General features: G+C 40.0%; 1 protein-coding gene across 1 annotated transcript; it reads left to right on the top strand.

The window, feature by feature from the left end:
* Positions 1 to 3,608: 3,608 nt before the first annotated feature.
* Positions 3,609 to 6,448, top strand: LOC126068959 (actin-related protein T2-like). Its single transcript, XM_049871748.1, has one exon. The coding sequence runs from the start codon at positions 3,609 to 3,611 to the stop codon at positions 4,740 to 4,742; it is 1,134 nt and encodes a 377-aa protein (XP_049727705.1). The 3' UTR covers positions 4,743 to 6,448.
* The last annotated feature ends 13,693 nt before the right edge of the window (positions 6,449 to 20,141 follow it).

Here is a 20,141-nt window from a genome sequence, read left to right on the forward strand (position 1 = left end):
ACAGTAACCCCCAAGAAGATAAAATACTTAGGAATAAATCTTACCAAAGATGTAAAAGACCTATACAAAGAAAACTACAAAGTACTACTACAAGAAATTAAAAAGGACCTACTTAAGTGGAAAAACATACCTTGCTCATGGATAGGAAGACTTAACATAGTAAAAATGTCTATTCTTACCAAAAAGCCATCTATACATACAATGCACTTCTGATCCAAAGTCCAATGTCATTTTTTAAGGTGATAGAGAAACAAATCACCAACTTCATATGGAAGGGAAAGAAGCCTCGGATAAGCAAAGCATTACTGAAAAAGAAGAAGAAAGTGGGAGGCCTCACTCTACCTGATTTCAGAACCTATTATACAGCCACAGTAGTCAAAACAGCCTGGTACTGGTACAACAACAGACACATAGACCAATGGAACAGAATTGAGAACCCAGATATAAATCCATCCACATATGAGCAGCTGATATTTGATAAAGGACCAGTGTCAGTTAATTGGGGAAAAGATAGTCTTTTTAACAAATGGTGCTGGCATAACTGGATATCCATTTGCAAAAAAATGAAACAGGACCCATACCTCACACCATGCACAAAAACTACCTCCAAGTGGATCAAAGACGTAAACATAAAGACTAAAACGATAAAGATCATGGAAGAAAAAATAGGGACAACCTTAGGAGCCCTAATACAAGGCATAAACAGAATACAAAACATTACCAAAAATGACAAAGAGAAACCCGATAACTGGGAGCTCCTACAAATCAAACACCTATGCTCATCTAAAGACTTCACCAAAAGAGTAAAAAGACCACCTACAGATTGGGAAAGAATTTTCAGCTATGACATCTCCGACCAGCGCCTGATCTCTAAAATCTATATGATTCTGTCAAAACTCAACCACAAGAAGACAAACAACCCAATCAAGAAGTGGGCAAAGGATATGAACACACACTTCACTCAAGAAGATATTCAGGCAGCCAACAGATGCATGAGAAAATGCTCTCGATCATTAGCCATCAGAGAAATGCAAATTAAAACTACGATGAGATTCCATCTCACCCCAACAAGGCTGGCATGAATCCAAAAAACACAAAATAATAAATGTTGGAGAGGCTGCGGAGAGATTGGAACTCTTATACACTGCTGGTGGGAATGTAAAATGGTACAACCACTTTGGAAATCTATCTGGCATTATCTTAAACAGTTAGAAATAGAACTACCATACAACCCAGAAATCCCACTCCTCGGAATATACCCTAGAGAAATAAGACCCTTCACACAAACAGATATATGCACACCCATGTTTATTGCAGCTCTGTTTACAATAGCAAAAAGCTGGAAGCAACCAAGGTGTCCATCAACGGATGAATGGTTAAATCAATTGTGGTATATTCACACAATGGAATACTACGCATCGATAAAGAACAGTGACAAATCTCTGAAACATTCCATAACATGGAGGAACCTGGAAGGCATTATGTGACCGAAATTAATCAGAGGCAAAAGGACAAATATTGTATAAGACCACTATTATAAGATCTTGAGAAATAGTATAAACTGAGAAGAACACATACTTTTGTGGTTACGAGGGGGGGGAGGGAGGGTGGGAGAGGGTTTTTTTTACTGATTAATTAGTAGATAAGAACTGCTTTAGGTGAAAGGAAGGACAATACTCAACATATCGAAGGTCAACTCAACTGGACTGAACCAAAAGCAAAGAAGTTTCGGGGATAAACTGAATGCTTCAAAGGTCAGCGGAGCAAGGGCGGACGTTTGGGGACCATGGTTTAAGGGGACTTCTAAGTCAATTGGCAAAATAACTCTATTATGAAAACATTCTGCAACCCACTTTGAAATGTGGCATCTGGGGTTTTAAATGCTAACAAGCGGCCATCTAAGATGCATCAATTGGTCTCAACCCACCTGGAGCAAAGGAGAATGAAGAGCACCAAGGTCACACGATAACTAACAGCCCAAGAGACAGAAAGGGCCACATGAACCAGAGACCTACATCATCCTGAGACCAGAAGAACTAGTTGGTGCCCGGCCACAACCGATGACTGCCCTGACAGGGAGCACAACAGAGAACCCCTGAGGGAGCAGGAGATCAGTGGGATGCAGACCCCAAATTCTCACAGAAAGACCATACTTAATGGTCTGACTGAGACTAGAGGAATCCCGGCGGTCATGGTCCCCAAACCTTCTGTTGGCCCAGGACAGGAACCATTCCCGAAGACAACCCATCAGACATGAAAAGGACTGGACAGTGAGTAGGAGAGAGATGCTGATGAAGAGTGAGCTATTTGTATCAGGTGGACACTTGAGACTGTGTTGCCATCTCCTGTCTGGAGGGGGGGTGGGAGGATAGAGAGAGTTGGAAGCTGGCAAAATTGTCATGAAAGGAGAGACTGGAAGGGCTGACTCATTAGGGGGAGAGCAAGTGGGAGTACGGAGTAAGGTGTATATAAACTTGTATGTGACAGTTTGACTTGATTTGTAAACGTTCACTTGAAGCTCAATAAAGTTAATTAAAAAAAAAAAAGATAGCTGAGATACCACCGAAAGAAGAGTATAACACCAGCAATAATTTGTGGTTATTTGCCAACATGTTTTGTGGAGAAGATATTCTGTGATATTATCCCTCTTGACATTTCTTTCTTAGGCATTTTTGTGAGAGTTGCTTGTTGTGGTATATTCAGACTTAGGGAAAACCATAATTTTATAGGATTTTTGACTAGAGATAAATTCTTATCTCTGGCTTTATCTCATTTTCTCCTTACCATCCAGGTCTAACTAGTATTGGTAGGGGTTATTTTTGAGGTGATGAAACTGTTATAAAATTGACTTTGGTGGTGATTGCACATATGCATGAATATAATAAAGACCATTTAATTGCAAGTTTAAATGGATAAATTGCATCGTGTGTGAATTATATCTTCATGTAGCCGTCCAGCAACAACAGAGATAACAAATATGTGGTGAAATAAGAAAGAATAATCTGAGTATCTGCTGGAACTGGGTTTCCAGCATCACCACTCTGACCCAGCTGTGAGTCTGGTGCTTAGTGCCTCCCCTTAGCACAGGGAAGTGTGTTTTTGTCAATCCCCAAAGAGCAGCTCAGCTGAGCAGAAAAGCCAGTTCTCTGTGACCAGCCCACAGCTGGGCTCCTTCTCTTGGTTCTAAGACCAGGCATGTGCTTTGGGTTCACAGGCTTATGAAAGCCACCTGTACGTAGGTATGGTTTGTCTTTTTCTGCTTGCTGCCTCACCTAGCAGGGCATGCTGGTGGGTCAGAGCTCTGCCCCTTTAAGGTCCCTCTGATGCTCACTGAGGACAATTGTTGCCTGGTTACATTGTTACATAGGGGACATCCATCCTTGAAAAGGCCTCAGCAGGCCCTGGGCCATGTGAAAGAAGGGCAGATTCATGGGCTGAGGATGGGATATTCTTGAGGATTGGGCACAGCCTGCTAGCTCCACCTGGGGTACAAACTGAACACTGTGGAATCCCGTGGCTTTTGAGCTTCAGAGGTGGGTGTTGTGTCAAAAAGTGGTCCAAGTGTTCTGTTTTTATTTTGGTGAAGCTCGGAACAATCCGCTGTAGACATGTTTAATCGACATATGTTAGACACTCCAGCCGTGATTATTGACAATGGGTCTGGGCTGTGCAAAGCAGGCTTGTCTGGAGAGACTGGACCCCGTCACGTCATCAACTCTGTTGTGGGGTATCCAAAATTGGACTTGTGTTCAGCTGGATCCACTCAGAAAGCATACTATGTGGGGGAAGATGCCCTGTCCAAGTATGATGCCCTACACCTGCACTACCCCATTGAGCGTGGCCTCGTCAGTGGCTGGGATGATGTGGAGAAGCTCTGGCATCACCTTTTTGAGTGCGAGTTGAGTGTGAAACCCAGTGACCACCCCGTGCTCATGACTGAGCCCTCCTGGAACCCAAGGGAGATTCGTGAGAAAATGGCAGAGGTAATGTTTGAGACCTTCAACGCTCCTGCCTTCTATCTGTGTAACCAAGCAGTTTTATCGCTGTATGCTTCTGCCTGTGTCACGGGCCTGGTGGTGGACAGCGGGGATGGGGTCACTTGCACTGTCCCTGTCTTTGAAGGATACTCCCTGCCTCATGCTGTCACCAAGCTATATGTGGCAGGAAGGGACCTCACAGAGCATCTCACCCAGCTCCTCCTGTCCAGTGGGCGTGCCTGCCCCAGCATACTCAACAAGAGCTTGGTGGGCGACATCAAAGAGAAGCTGTGCTACGTGGCTTTTGATGCAGAGAAGGAGCTAAGCAAGAGGCCGGAGGAAGTTTTGAAAGAATACAGATTGCCAGATGGGACTGTCCTCTGCATCGGGGAACAGCTTCACCAGGTGCCCGAGGTCCTCTTTGCGCCTGACCTGCTAGGCATCCATAGCCCTGGGCTTTCAAAAATGGTCACCAGGAGCATCATGAAGTGCAACATCGACATCCAGATGGCCCTTTTTGCGGAGATTGTGCTGGCTGGGGGCACCACTTTATTCCCTGGCCTCGAAGAACGCCTCTTGAAAGAGCTGGAACTATTAGCTTCCAAAGGGACCCCCATCAAGATCACAGCTTCTCCAGAGAGGTGTTTTTCTGGGTGGATCGGCGCATCTGTTGTGACCTCTTTAAGCACGTTCAGGCAAATGTGGGTCACCTCTGCCATGTTCAAGGAGTTTGGGCCATCAGTGGTCCAGAGAAGATGCTTTTAGAGGACCCTGAGCACAGCAGGGGGCAGCTGGAAAGCTTGGAGCACAAGGGCACCAAGGGCAAGTGAAGTCATCCCTCAGTACAACCTTCAATAAAGTGTGTTGCCCTTTCTGACAATGGTTCATTCTTGGTGGCACCAGAATAATTTCTGACCTTGGTATCGAGTCTTGAAGTGGTTCTGTTCCACCCTTCCCCTCCCATGTGCCTCATAAGTTGTCTTCTCCTGAGAAATCTTTGGGTTGTGAGTTGAGCCCATCACCTGCAGTTTGTAGTCAAAGCAGTTGATGGGCCCTGAAATCTGCATTGTAAACAAGTGTGTTGGGTGGTTCCAGAGACTCAGTGTCCAGGAGACACAGTCAGCAGGGGGAGCAGATGGGGATGAGGGGAGAGGAATACAAACAAGAATGTTACCTTGGTCATAGAGCTCAACAAACCCTTTAGCTGCGTGGATCTTTACCACAATAGGACTGTTGCGTGACCAGGAGGGGCAAGGAGTAACTATGGCTTTTGAGAGACTGGATTACAGGATAGCAACAGGATCCTTATCATAGGAACCCATATTTGGTATGGCCAGGAGAACCAGTTAGAGACCACATTTAGTGAGAAGCAACATGATAAGATAAGAGTGGCCCTGTCAAAAACTGGGTGGAAGGGAAACTAGGAGAAAGTAATAGATACTGAGGCAGCAAACTGTGTATATGTTGAATTGGCCGTATGGTAGGTGATGACCTGGGAAGGCATATCTAATAAGTGGAATACACTAGTTATTTGGGAAGCCCTGGGAAATAATTTTAAGGATACTGAATTGACTGGACATGGCTTTGGGCAACTGATACTGTGAAGAAAAACCCTATAAGACGGAAGTTGACTAAACAACAATTTAAGCTAAGTGTGAAAGCCATAGGCCATCCTTATACCATATAGAGACTTCCATCTCCTACAGCATAAGAGCAGAAAACACTGAAAGCCAGCCCTAGAGTATAATCATAAGAGTAGCAGGGATCCAGAAAAAATTGAATTCCCAATCCCAGCAGCTCAGTTATCCCAAGATTAGAACCCAGAAGGGGAACTGACATATGGATGGGTCCAACAGTATTGATGCACTCAAAATTTTGAAATCCGAGATTCTCAAGTTAACAGTGATACTTTGGGATCTGAAGTGATACTCTGAGATCTGAAGTGTTATCATGGTTCCCTTGTTAGAGAAGGAACATATGGGGGCCAAGCAATAATTGGAATTGTGGACCAGATCTGGCTCATAGTGGACCCATTGGGTCCACAAACACATACCGTGGTCATCTCTTCAGTCCCCATATGTGTAAATTGGAATTACAATTGGCCTGTGACCAATTCCTTGGCTTGTGGCCTCTCAAAATGCCTTCCTCTAGCTGTGTTATTCAGGTTTCTACAAGAACCAGATAACAAGATTAGATTAAACATGCAAAGATTTTATTAGGGGAAATGCCTGTTAGAGAAATGGTGAGGGAGCTAGGGAAGAATGAGAGAGCTGTCAGACCAGAATGTAAGTCTAACTCCAAGTGAAGGAAAGGGAATAAAGGTTGAATGGAAGGATCTTAGACTGCCATGCAGTTTAAGAAGTTTTCATCAAACCTTTCAGGGAGTCCTCAAGTTGGCCTACAAAGTAGTCTCATGATTCCCAGGAGCAGATCTGCCTTAAAACCCCCACCATACTCAGTCATTGACAGGGAGTAGCCTGTGTGAAATGTGACCTTGGAATAAATGTGGTGATCTATCTCATAGAGCAGTAGCTGAAGTTCTTGATCAGTCATGCTCCCTGTGTTGGAAATCTGTCAGGCGCATTCTTCTGGTCTCCATACAAGCCAAGGAAATTAGTCAAAAGCAAAATTGCATCTGGGGAGGAAGGTGGCAGAGATTAGTGCAATCCCTGAAGACCTAAAGAATGTTGAGGTGATTGATGGTCTTCATTTATTTTACTGCTCTGACTCATACAAAAGCTAGACTAACCCCATAGCAAAACCAAACCAAACCCATTGCCATTGAATCTATTCCAACTCGTAGCGACCCTATAGGACAGAGTAGAACTACCCAATAAGCCTTCCAAGGAGCAGCTGGTGGATTTGAACTGCTGACCTTTTGGTTACCAGCCAAGCTCTTAACCACTGTGCCACCAGAGCTCCAGACTAATCCTATAGAAAAAAAAAAATCCTATAGGATGACTTAAATTTATACTTCAGATAAGCATATCCCCAATTGCACCTGCTTTGCTAGTTGTGGTATTAAGTACATGGCTTTCAGCCACTAATCTGTTGAATTTGTTTTGTTATATCCTTATAAAAAAGGAGCACTAGGAACAGTTTTAATTCACTTGGAATGGACAGGAGTATAAATTTATGTGAACTGTCTCACCCTCTGTAATAAAGTAGTCTAAAGGGATCTGGGCCCTCTGTACATCATTGATTATAGGACATTTTTTCCAATGCCATAATTCTTTGGAGTATAAGAAAAAGAAATGGCATATATGTTAGAGATTTTGGCCTGATGCCTGTGCTCAAGAGGGTGAGAGATAAACCTAAAATGATTCAGAGGCTTGCAACATACCTGGAGTTTTAGGGGATCCAAGGGTCTGTGACATGCTGGACATCTTCAAATTAAAGGACACATCATTATGTCTTGTAACTCCCACCACTGAGAGGGAAACATAACGCTAGATAGGGTCTGGAAGAAGTATATCTCACACTTAGAGATACTGCTCCAGTCAATATACTGAATTACACGAAAGGTAGTCAGTTTGAGTGGCGCCCAGAGCAAGAGACCATTTTGCTGTAGTGCAAGGGACCCTGATGCTTGGGTCATATGACTTAGTGGAGCCTATGGTATTAGAGTTATTGGTGGTGGGAAAAGACACAGTGTGGAAATTATGGTGAATTTCAATAGGAGGATCACAGTATAGAATCCCTAGATTTCTGGATCAGTACAATACAGTATTCAGCACTGAAGTATACAATATAAACCATTTGAAAAATGATCCTTTTCGCGGGTAGAAACAGAGCAGCTCATCACAGAATTTCTAGTGGTTACTTGGTGTTTGGTTGTGGTAATCCCTTAATCTGTATACTTAAGGTTTGTGTACTTTTTGCATAGGTGTTACACTTTAATGAAAATTTCAAAATACAAGTTGTAAACTAGAAGTATATACGATACACTTTTCCAACAAATTTATAATCACCAGGGGAACTCCTATGACTCAGTAAGAAAAATAAAGCTCACTCAACAGAAAATGGGGCAAAAAACAATAGCAAGCATTTCACAGGTGAGATAGTATAAATACTAATGAATATAAAAAGAACCAACCTTATTAATAATTAAGAAAATTGGAATTAAAAATATGATACAACACAATTTCAGATCTACCAAATACACAAAATTTCAAAATACAAGTCATATAACACCAAGTGCTGTGGAGGGTATGGAGGAGGACTTATCATTTAATGGTGCTTATGGGACTTTAATTGGCACAATCAGTTCTGAAAATAATTGGATATTACCTAATAAAGCTAAATATTTTAATAATCTATGACCCAGTGATCCCTCACCTGGGCATTTTCCTTAGAGAAAATCTTACACATGTGTAAACTCTGAGAGAAATGCAGAATATTTGTAGCAATACTATTTTTAATAGCAAAAAAAGGGAAGATTTTTTGAAATTTTTTCAAATTTTCATCAACAGGAGAATGGATAATACATTTTATTTAATTTATATAAATAAATAAATATGTGTATATAAAATACATAAATACATATAAATGTATTTATGCATTATATATATATGATGGATTGCCACACAGCACTGAAAATAAATGAAATAAAACTACATGCATCAATGTCAATAGGTCTTTAACACACCATCTTGAGCGAAAAAAAAAAATCTAATCTCAGGAGAATAAGTGCACTATAATTGCATTTATGTAAATTTCAGAAGCAGGCAAAACTCAACAGAGTATTGTTTAGTGTCACATATATAGGTTAAATTTTAGAAAGGAAAAACTGAAAAGCTTGACAATTTTCAGAATAAAACTCACTGCCGTTGAGTTAAATCCTGACTGAGCAGCTGGTGGGTTCGAACTGCTGACCTTTCAGTTAGCAGCCGAGCACTTACCGACTGTGCCACCAGGGCTCCTTAATTTTCAGAATAGTGGCTATGTATAGATTGATGGAGTGTGATGAGGTCTGCAAGTGGTGTATAAAGATGTCTTAGTTTAGCTTCCCCCAAAGCAGAGCCTGAAACAACTACTCTTTTCCAAATGGTTATTGGGGGATTCTCTCAGGAGAAGGGGAGTAAGGGAAGCAAGATAGGATAGAGGAAAAAAGATAAACAGGAATTTGGATCTCCACTGGAGACTAGCTTAAGTATGATCCCATAAGGATGCTCTAGAGTGAAAAATTGTACCACAGAATGGGTCCCAACTGAGAGGAAGTGGGTTGGCTTTTTGTTCTGTCAGTCATCGGTCAAGGTCAGCCTTTTATGGGGGAGGGGGTGTGGTATAGCCTCAAGGGTGGGCAGGCTCTCATTTGTATCACTCTGAGAAAGTGGCAGGTGTGTGTTGTTATAAACCAAAGCTCACAGCAGATGGAGGATGGGTACACCAGCCATTAAAGGGGACCTCCTTTTTTTTCAATAGGTGTCAATGGCATCTGCTAAGGCTTACCCCTTGCTTGTCTAAGAACCACTGATTTCTCAAAAGAGCTTTACTCCATACAAGCACAGCTCCTCTAGGATTCTGGTTGGTCATAATTTCTGGGAAATTTTTCAAAAAGAGAGCCAATAGGACAAATTAGAGCACTCAGTGCTTCAGTTGGTCCTAGCGCCATAACTGATACTCAGCATCTCTCTCCCCTACCACTCATTTTATGTTTTCCTTCCTTTATTGCTAGCAATTCTGCTGGTCTAGGTGATTTGCCCAGTCGTTTGACTCAAACCCTGAAGACTTACAGATAAATCTTGGTATGGAAGTAACAAAAGATGTCCTACTGGATTACCTGAGTGTTAAACATATTCCTTCTTGCCCTATTTTTGTATCAACCCTATGTACTCATAACGATCAAGGCCATTTACCTTTGCCATCATAGTAAATCCTTAATGTCCTTGTTTGTCTGTTGGCACTAGGACCTCAAAGTGATCTGGATAGATTTCAGTTTAATAGGCTTGTTACTGTGTACCATGGTATAAGTGACCCCCTTCTGGGAACCAAAATCTCTAGACGCAATAGGTGTACAGGTTGTAGATAGCACAAGTTCCTGAAGTGGGTCACTAGGAATGATTGAGTGGGGCCACACCTACTTCCATTTCTTGGCTCCTGGATCAGAGTAGTCTGTCTATTGGAGATACAACACCATCCAATAGGCATTGGATTATCGCGTATATGGCATTCTGAAGGATGGTGCCCTGTTCTAACCAGATATTATCTTTAAACTGGCAATTCAGCTGTGCCATCTAGAAAATTTTCCAATGATCCATTAGGATAGTACAGTATGTGATATGATTAGTATATCCGAAGGTTACGTGCCCACCGTCACACCTCCTTTGTTGTAAAGGTCTGAGGTGAAGTCATTCAGTATCCCATGCTAGTTATCTTTTGATAAGTGTCCTCAGATAATGATGCCAGCTGAGGCACTGCTGGAAAGAAAAGCAAACCTAATTCCAGAACATATGTCAATTCCAATTAGCATGAAATATTGCCTTTTCTGGAGTAGAAGAAGCTCAATATAATCAACTGATGGTCAAGTGACTTGTTGGTCTCCTTACAGGATGGTACTATACCAGTGGCTCAACACTGGTCTCTATTACTGGCAAGGTCTGGCTGTTACTGACTGGGAGAGAATACTTAGTGGAAGGTGCTTGAGAAAGGCTCAAGTCAACAGGCTTAACTCAATAGAACTGCCGCATTGAAGTCACATTTTATAACCACTTTAAATTGGAGTACAGAAGTTTTTCAACATATTTAAATGTGCAGGGTCCAAAATTATGAGACTCTCAGTTGATATAGATTTCAGACAGTAGGCTGAGGGGGGGCTTATTAGGGTTGTATTTATTTCCATCTCTGCTTACATAACTCCAGCCTGAGTCAATTCATTTTTTGTAGAGCTTTACTGAAAACAGGAAAAATATCAACAACATAACAGAATTCTGTATTGTTTCAATATTTTCTTCTAGCAAAAGAATCAGTAAACTACAGCCCACAGGCCAGCTTCCTGTTTTTGTAAATAAAGTTTTATTGGAACACAGCCATGTACATTAAATACTGTCTATGGCTGCTTTTGCACTAAAACACCAGAGTTGAGCAGTTATGACAGAGATGGTATGTCCAGCAAATCTAAAATATTTACTATAGGCCTTTTAAGAAAGATTTTACTGACCCTTGCTCTAGATTTGGAATTAGCTCTAACTTCAAATTAATCCAGAATTCAGTCATTTCTCATTACTTCCACTGCTACCACCCTGGTCTAAACCAGCAATAACTTCTGTCATAATAATCGATGTATAGCCTCATGCTTCCACCTCTGGGCTTCTGTTCCCTCTCCTTGGACTGATCTTTGCCGAGATATCCACATGGCTAACTTCCTAAACTTCAGGTCTTTACTCAAATGTTACCTTTTCAATGAGCCTTTTCATGACCATTTTCTTTCAAGTTTCAACCTCCATTCCTTGGCACTCTGTTAACTATGTTTCTCCATAGTTCTTGCTGTAACTATTGACATTTCTCTTATTTATTTTTTTATTGTTGTGATGCTTCCTGAGGGAATGTATTATTAATTCCTTCTTTCCTTCCTTCCTACCGACCTTCGTTCCTTCCTCTCTTTCTCTCCCTTTGTTTTCTAATGTTGTATTCTCAAAGCTTATACCAATGCCCTACACAAAAGAAATACTACACAAAATTTGTTGTATGAATCATTTAAGCAAGCAGGTGCCTATAAATAAGTTCTACTCCCCACAATTTAGCCACATAGAAGAAACCCCTCTTGGTAGGAGAAGTTGAAATCTAAACATAAAGAAAAGCAAAGACAAAAGGAAAAAGAGAAAATCAAGTGAGAAAGAGCAGAAGAGAAAGAAAATGGATCACTTACCTTGAAACCCTAGAGTTGCTGGAGTTAACTCAAACATTGTAGTATTCTTAGATATATAGTACAACAAATTTTTCAATTTTTTAATGTTACCTACGCTGTTTTAAGTTGATTCTTCATATGTACAAATGAATTATTATGACTAACATAGTCGTATTCATGACATCATCTTGTTTAAAATCATCTTGTTTATCATAGAAAAATTGTTAAATACTGATAAGTAAAATTATATATACACACACATAGTATGCACACATATATAGTATATATACACACATATAGTAGAGGGTCAGTGAAAAAGAGGAAGACCCTCAATGAGATGTATTGACACAGTGGCTGCAACAAACAGCTCAAAGTATCAATTGTGAGGCTGGTGCAGGACAAGGCAGTGTTTTGTTCCGTTGTACATAGGGTTGCTATGGGTCTGAATCGACTTGACAGTACCTAACCAACAACAGCAGCATACACACGTAATGGAGTATATGGAATATTACACCTGATAATTTAAAATACACTTTCTTTTTCAGCTTATGTATCATTTATGAAAACTGACAATGACTAAAACATAAATCACGTCTCATTAGTCTGAGAAACCATTGTGTAGCAATATTTCCTTACCATAATTCAATGAAAATTGGAAAAAAAATACAACTTAAAAAAAATACGTATTTTTATTGTGGTTTAGATAAAGGTTTACAGAGCAACGCAGTTTCTCATTAAACAATTAATTCCCATATTGTTTTATGACATTGGTTGCCAACCTGGCAACCTGTCAACACTCTTCTCGAACTTGGGTTCCCGATTTACATTTGTCCAGCTTTCCTGTCCCTTCCTGCCTTCTTATCCTTGCCCATGGAATGGCATGCCCATTAGGCTCATATACGTGGTTAATCTACTTGTATTATTGTGTGTTTTATGGGTCTAACATCTGGCTGAAGGGTGAACCTCAGGAGTGACCTCAGTAATGAGTTAAAAGGGTGCCCAGGGACCATACTCTTGGGGTGTCTCCAGTCTCCATCAGACCGGTAAGTCTGGTCCTTTTTTGTGAGTTTAAATTTTGTTCTACACTTTTCTCCACCTCTGCCTGGGACTTTCTATTGTGATCCCTGTCAGAGCAGTCGGTGGTGATAGCAGGGCACCATCTGGTTGTGCTGGATTCAGTCTGATGGAGGCTGTGGTAGTTGTGGTTCACCAGTCCTTTGGAGTAATCTTTCCCTTGTGTCTTTGGTTTTCTTGATTTTCTTTTGCTCCAGACAGGATGGGACCAGTGGAGTATCTTAGATGGCCACTCACAAACACTACTGACCAATGTAGGATGTAGAACATATTCTTTATAAACTGTTATACCAGTTGAGCTAGATATTCCCTGAGACCATGGTCCCCAGCCCTTAGCACAGTTATTTGGTCCCTCAGGGAGTTTGGATGTGTCTATGAAGCTTCCATGACCTTGCCTCAGTCAAGTTGTGCTGGCTTCGCCAGTATTATGTGCTGTCTTTCCCTTCACCAAAGTTACCACTTATCTATTGTCTAGTTAGTGTTTTTCCCCTCCCCAACCCTCCCCTCCCTCATAACCATCAAAGATTGTTTCTTTCTGTGTGTAAACCTTTTCATCAATTTTTATAATAATGGTCTCATACAGTATTTTATCATTGACTGATTTCACTCAGCATAATGCCCTCCAGATTTATCCATGTTGTAAGATGTTTCACAGATTCATCATTGTTCATTATTATTGCATAGTATTCCACTGTGCGTATGTACCATAGTTTGTTTATCCATTCATCTGTTGACGGGCACTTATGCTGGTTCCATCTTTTTTGCTATTGTGAATAATGCTGGAATGAATATGGGTGTGCATATGTCTATTCATATAACAGCTCTTATTTCTCTCAGATATGTTCCTAAGAGTGGAACTGCTGGACTGTGTGGTATTTCTATTTCCAGCTTTTTAAGGGAGCACCATATCATTTTCCAAAATGGTTGTAGCATTTTGCATTCCCATCAGCATTGCGTAAGAGTTCCAATCTCCCTGAAACCTCTCCAGCATTTGTTATTTTCTGTTTTTTTTTTTTTAATTTGTGCTAGTAACGTTGGGGTGAGATGGTATCTCACTGTGGTTTTGATTTGCATGTCTTTAATGGCTAGTGATCACCAGCAGTTCCCCATGTGTCTGTTAGCTGCCTGATTGTTTTCTTTCGTGAAGTGTCTACTCATATCCTTTGCTCAGATTTTAATTGGATTGTTTGTCTTTTTGTTTTAGAGGTGTTGAATATTCCTATAGATTTTAGAGATTAGACCTTTGTCATATATGTGACAGTCTATTTTTTCCCCCCAGACTTCAGGCTCTCTTTTTGCTCTTTTGGTGAAGTCTTTTGATGAGCATAAATGCTTAATTTATAAAAGATCACAGTTATTTAGTTTATCTTCTTGGTGTTTGTGTACTGTTAGTTATGGTATCTGTTGTATTTATGGCTTGTATTAGGGCCTCTACTGTTGACTCTGGTTTTTCTTCTAGAATCTTTATAGTTTTTGGTTTTATATATAGGTCTTTGATCCATTTTGTATTAGTGTTTGTGTGTTATGTCAGGTATCTGTCCTAAGTCATTTTTTTTTGCAGGTGGACATGCAGTTTTGCCAGCACCGTTTGTTCAAAAGACTGTCTTTTCCCCATCCAATGGACTTTGGGCCTTCGTAGAAGATCAGGTGACCTTAGGTGGGTAGATTTACCTCTGGGTTCTCAATTCTGTTCCATTGGTCCATGTGTCTGTTGTTTTACCAGTACTAGGCTGTTTTGACTACTGCAGCTGTAAAGTATGTTCTGCAGTCAGGTAGTGTGAAGCCTTCTACTTTATTCTTCTTCAATAGTGCTTTACTTATCCTGGCCTCTTTCCTTTCCATGTAAAGTTAATGATTAGTTTTTCTACCACATTAAAGAATGTTATTGGTATTTGTATGAGGATTGCATTGTATTTGTAGATTGCTTATTTTTTGGGGGGGGTAGAATTGACATTTTCACAATGTTCAGTCTTCCTATCCACGAGCAAGGTATGTTTTCCACTTATGTAGGTCTCCTTTGGTTTCTTGCAATGGAGTCTTGTAGTTTTCTTCCTATAGGTCTTTTATGCATCTGGTTAGATTTATTCATAAATATTTTATCTTCTTGGGGGTTCTTGTAAGTGGTATTGATTTGGTGATTTCCTCTTAGACATTCTTTTTGTGGTGTAGCGGAATCCAACCGATTTTTGTAAGTTTATCTTGTATCCTGACGCTTTGCTGAAATCTATTAGTTCCAGTGGTTTTCCTGTGGATTCTTTGGGATTTTCCGTGTATAATATCATAAGATCTGCAAATAGGGATACTTTTACTTCTTCCTTACCAACCTAGATGCCCTTTATTTCTTTTTCTTATTTAATGTTTTACCTCTGTTTGTTCTCTTTCTGTTGGCTTAGGTAGGTAGTGTATTTCTAGAAATTTGTGCATTTCCTCTTCTTCCTTACCAACCTAGATGCCCTTTATTTCTTTTTCTTATTTAATGTTTTACCTCTGTTTGTTCTCTTTCTGTTGGCTTAGGTAGGTAGTGTATTTCTAGAAATTTGTGCATTTCCTCTAGGTTTTTAAATTTGTTTGAGTACAATTTTTCATGTTGTTGTTGTTACGTGCCATCGAGTAAGTTCCGACTCTTAGCGGCCCTATGTACAACAGAACGAAACACTGCCCAGTCGTGCGCCATTTTCACAAACATTGTTATGCTTAAGTCCATTGTTGCAGCCACTATGTCAATCTATCTCATTGAGGGTCGCTTCTTTTTCACTGACCCTCTACTTTACCAAGCTTGATGCCCTTCTCTAGGGACTGATCCCTCCTGACAGCATGTCCAAAGTATGTAAGACATAGTCTCACCAGCCTTGCTTTTAAGGAGCATTCTGGTTGTACTTCTTCCAAGACAGATTTGTTCATTCTTTTGGCAGTCTATGGTATATTCAATATTCCTTTCCAACACCCCTCTTCAAAGGCGTCAATTTTTCTTTGGTCTTCTTTATTCATCATCCAGCTTTCACGTGCCTAAGGAGGCGATTAAAAACACCATGGCTTGGGCCAGGCACACCTTAATCTTCAAGGTGACATCTTTGCCTTTCAACACTTTAAAGATGTCTTTTGCAGCAAATTTGCCCAATACAATGCATCTTTTGATTTCTCTTTTTTAATTTTTATTGTACTTTAAGTGAAACTTTACAAATCAAGTCAGCCTCTCATACAAAAATTTATATATACCTTGCTATATACTCCTAATTGCTCTCCCCCTAATGAGACACCCCACTCCTTCCCTCCACTCTCTCTTTTCATATCCATTCCACCAGCTTCTAACCCCCTCTGCCCTCTCACTCCTCTCCAGATAAGAGATGCCAACATAGTCTCAAGTGTCTACTTGATCCAAGAAGCTCATTCTTCACCTACATCTTTTCCTATCCCATCGTCCAGTCCAATCCCTAAATGAAGAGTCAGCTTTGGGAATGGTTCCTCTCTTGGGCTAACAGAAGGTCTGGGGTCCATGACCACTGGGGTCTTTCTAGAATCAGTCATACCATTAAGCCTGGACTTTTTACAAGAATTTGGGGTCTGCATCCCACTGCTCTCCTTCTCCCTCAGGGGTTCTCTTTTGTGTTCCCTGTCAGAGCAGTCATCGGTTGTAGCTGGGCACCATCTAGTTCTTCTGGTCTCAGGCTGATGTAGTCTCCAGCTTATGTGGCCCTTTCTGTCTCTTGGGCTCATAATTACCTCGTGTCTTTGGTGTTCTTCATTCTCCTTTAGTCCAGGTGGGTTGAGACCAACTGATGCATCTTAGATGGCCTCTTGCTAGCGTTTAAGACCCTAGATGCCGCTTCCCAAAGTGGGATGCAGAATGTTTTCTTAATAGATTTTATTATGCCAATTGATTTAGATGTCCCCTAAAACCATGGTCCACAAACCCCTGCCTCTGCTACGCTGGCCTTCGAAGCATTCAGTTTATTAGGGAAACTTCTTTGGTTTTGGTTTAGTCCAGTTGTGCTGACCTCTCCTGTATTCTGTGTTCTCTTTCCCTTCACCTAAAGTAGTTCTTATCTACTCTCTAATTAGTGAATACCCCCTCCCTCCCTCCCTCCTCTCATAACCATCAAAGAATATTTCCTTCTCTGTTTAAGCTATTTCTCAAGTTCTTATACTGGTCTTATACAATACTTGTCCTTTTGCTACTGACTAATTTCACTCAGCATAATGCCTTCCAGATTCTTCCATGTTATGAAATGTCTCACAAATTCATCACTGTTCTTCATTGATGCATAGTATTCCATTGTGTGAATATACCATAATTTGTTTATCCATTCGTCTGTTAATGGGCACGTTGATTGCTTCCATCTTTTTGCTGTTGTAAACAGTACTGCAATGAACATGGGTGTCCATATGCCTGTTCATGTAAAGGCTCTTATTTCTCTAGGATATATTCCAAGGAGTGGGATTGCTGGATTGTATGGTAGTTCTATCTCTAGCTTTTTAAGGAAGCACCAAATCAATTTCCAATGTGATTTTACCATTTTACATTCCCACCAGCAGTGTATAAGTGTTCCAGTCTTTCCACAACCTGTCCAACTTTTATTATTTTGTGTTTTTTGGATTAATGCCAGCCTTATTGGAGTGAGGTGGAATCTCATTGTAGTTTTGATCTGCATTTCTCTAATGGCTAATGATCATGAACATTTCCTCATGTATCTGTTAGCTACCTGAATGTCTTCTTTAGTGAAGTGTCTATTCATATCTTTTGCCCATTTTTTAATTGGGTTATTTGTCTTTTTGCAGTTGAGTTTCTGCAGTATCATGTAGATTTTAGAGATCAGGCGCTGATCATAAATGTCATAGCTAAAAAGTTTTTCCCAGTCTGTAGGTAGTCTTTTTACTCTTTTCATGAAATCTTTGGATGAGCGTAAGTGTTTGATTTTTAGGAGCTCCCAGTTTTATCTAGTTTTTCTTCTACGTTCTTTACAATGTTTTGTATACTGTTTATACCATGTATTAGGGCTCCTAACATTGTCCCTATTTTTTCTTCCATGATCTTTATCGTTTTAGATTTTATATTTGGGTCTTTGGTCCATTTTGAGTTAGTGTTTGTGCATGGAGTGAGGTATGGGTCTTGTTTCTTTTTTTGCAGATGGATATCCAGTTATGCCAGCACCATTTGTTAAAAAGACTGTCTTTTCCCCATTTAGCTGTTTTGGGGCCTTTGCCAAATATCAACTGCTCATATGTGGATGGATTTATGTCTGGATTCTCAATTCTATTCCATTGGTCCATGTATCTCATGTTATACCAGTACTAGGCTGTTTTGACTACTGCGGCGGTATAATAGGTTCTAAAATCAGGTAAAGTAAGGCCTCCCACCTTGTTCTTCTTTTTCAGTAATGCCTTATTTATCTGAGGCCTCTTTCCCTCCCATATGAAATTGGTGATTTGTTTCTCCATCTCATTAAAGAATGTCGTTGGGATTTGGATCGGAATTGCATTAAATGTATAGATTGCTTTTGGTAGAATAGACATTTTTATAATGTTAAGTCTTCCTATCCATGAGCAAGGTATGTTCTTCCACTTATATAAGTCTCTTTAGATTTTTTGCAGGAGTGTTTTGTAGTTTTCTTTGTATAAGTCTTTTACATCTCTGGTAAGATTTACTTCTAAGTATTTTATCTTCTAGGGGGCTACTGTAAATGGTATTGATTTGGTGATTTCCTCTTCAATATTCTTTTTGTTGGTGTAGAGGAATCCAACTGATTTTTGTATGTTTATCTTGTGTCCTGATACTCCGCTGAACTCTTCTATTAGTTTCTCAGTTTTCTTGAGGATTCTCTGGGGTTTTCTGTGTATAAGATCATGTCATCTGCAAATAGAGATACTTTTACTTCTTCCTTACCAACCTGGATTCCCCTTATTTCTTTATCTAGCCTATTTGCTCTGGCTAGGACCTCCAGCACAATGTTGAATGAGAGTGGTGATAAAGGGCATCCTTGTCTGGTTCCGGATCTCAAGGGGAATGCTTTCAGACCCTCTCCATTTAGGATGATGTTGGCCTTTGGCTTTGTATAAATGCCCTTTGTTATGTTGAGGAATTTTCCTTCTATTCGTATTTTGCTGAGAGTTTTTATCATGAATGGGTGTTGAACTTTGTCAACTGCCTTTTCTGCATCAATTGATAAAATCATGTGATTCTTGTCTTTTGTTTTATTTATATGTTGGATTACATTAATTGTTTTTCTAATAATGTTAAACATCCCTGCATACCTGGCATGAATCCCACTTGGTCATGGTGAATTATTTTTTGATATGTTGTTGAATTCTATTGGCTAGAATTTTGTTCGACGATTTTTGCATCTGTGTTCATGAGGGATACAGGTCTGTAATTTTTTTTTTTTTTTGTGGTGTCTTGGCCTGGTTTTGGTATCAGGGATATTCTGGCTTCACGGAATGAGTTTGGGAAAATTCTGTCCTCTTCTATGCTCTGAAATACCTTTAGGAGTAGTGGTGTGAACTCTTCACTGAAAGTTTGGTAAACTCTACAGTGAAGCCGTCTGGGCCAGGGTTTTTTTTTGCGGGGGGGAGTTTTTTTTTTTTTATTACCTTTTCAATATCTTCTTTCTTTATGGGTCTATTTAGTTGTTCTACCTCTGTTGTGTTAGTTTAGGTAGGTAGTGTGTTTCTAGGAATTCATCCATTTCTTCTAGGTATTCAAATTTGTTAGAGTACATTTTTCATAGTAATCTGATATGATTCTTTTAATTTCAGTTGGGTCTGTTATAATGTCGCCCATCTCATTTCTTTTTCAGGCTATTTGCTTCCTCTCCTGTGTTTCTTTTGTCAGTTTTGCCAATGGTTTATCAATTTTGTTGATTTTTTCAAAGAACCAGCTTTTGGTCTTGTTAATTGTTTTTGTTTTCTATTTCATTTAGTTCAGCTCCAATTTTTATTATTTGTTTTCTTCTGGTGCCTGAGGGTTTCTTTTGTTGTTCTCTTTCTATTTGTTCAGGTTTTATGGATAATTCTTTGATTATGGCCCTTTCTTTTGTGTATGTGTGCATTTGTTGATATAAATTGACCTCAGAGTACTGCTTTCACTGTGTCCCAAAGGTTCTGACAGGAAGTGTTTTCATTCTCATTGGATTCTATAAATTTCTTTATTCCATCCTTAATGCCTTCTATAATGCAGTCTTTTTTGAGCAGGGTATTGTTCACTTTCCAAGTGTTTGATTTCTTTTCCCTGCTTTTTCTGTAATTGATTT

This window comes from Elephas maximus, chromosome X, assembly GCF_024166365.1.
Source record: "Elephas maximus indicus isolate mEleMax1 chromosome X, mEleMax1 primary haplotype, whole genome shotgun sequence".
NCBI lineage: Eukaryota > Metazoa > Chordata > Mammalia > Proboscidea > Elephantidae > Elephas > Elephas maximus.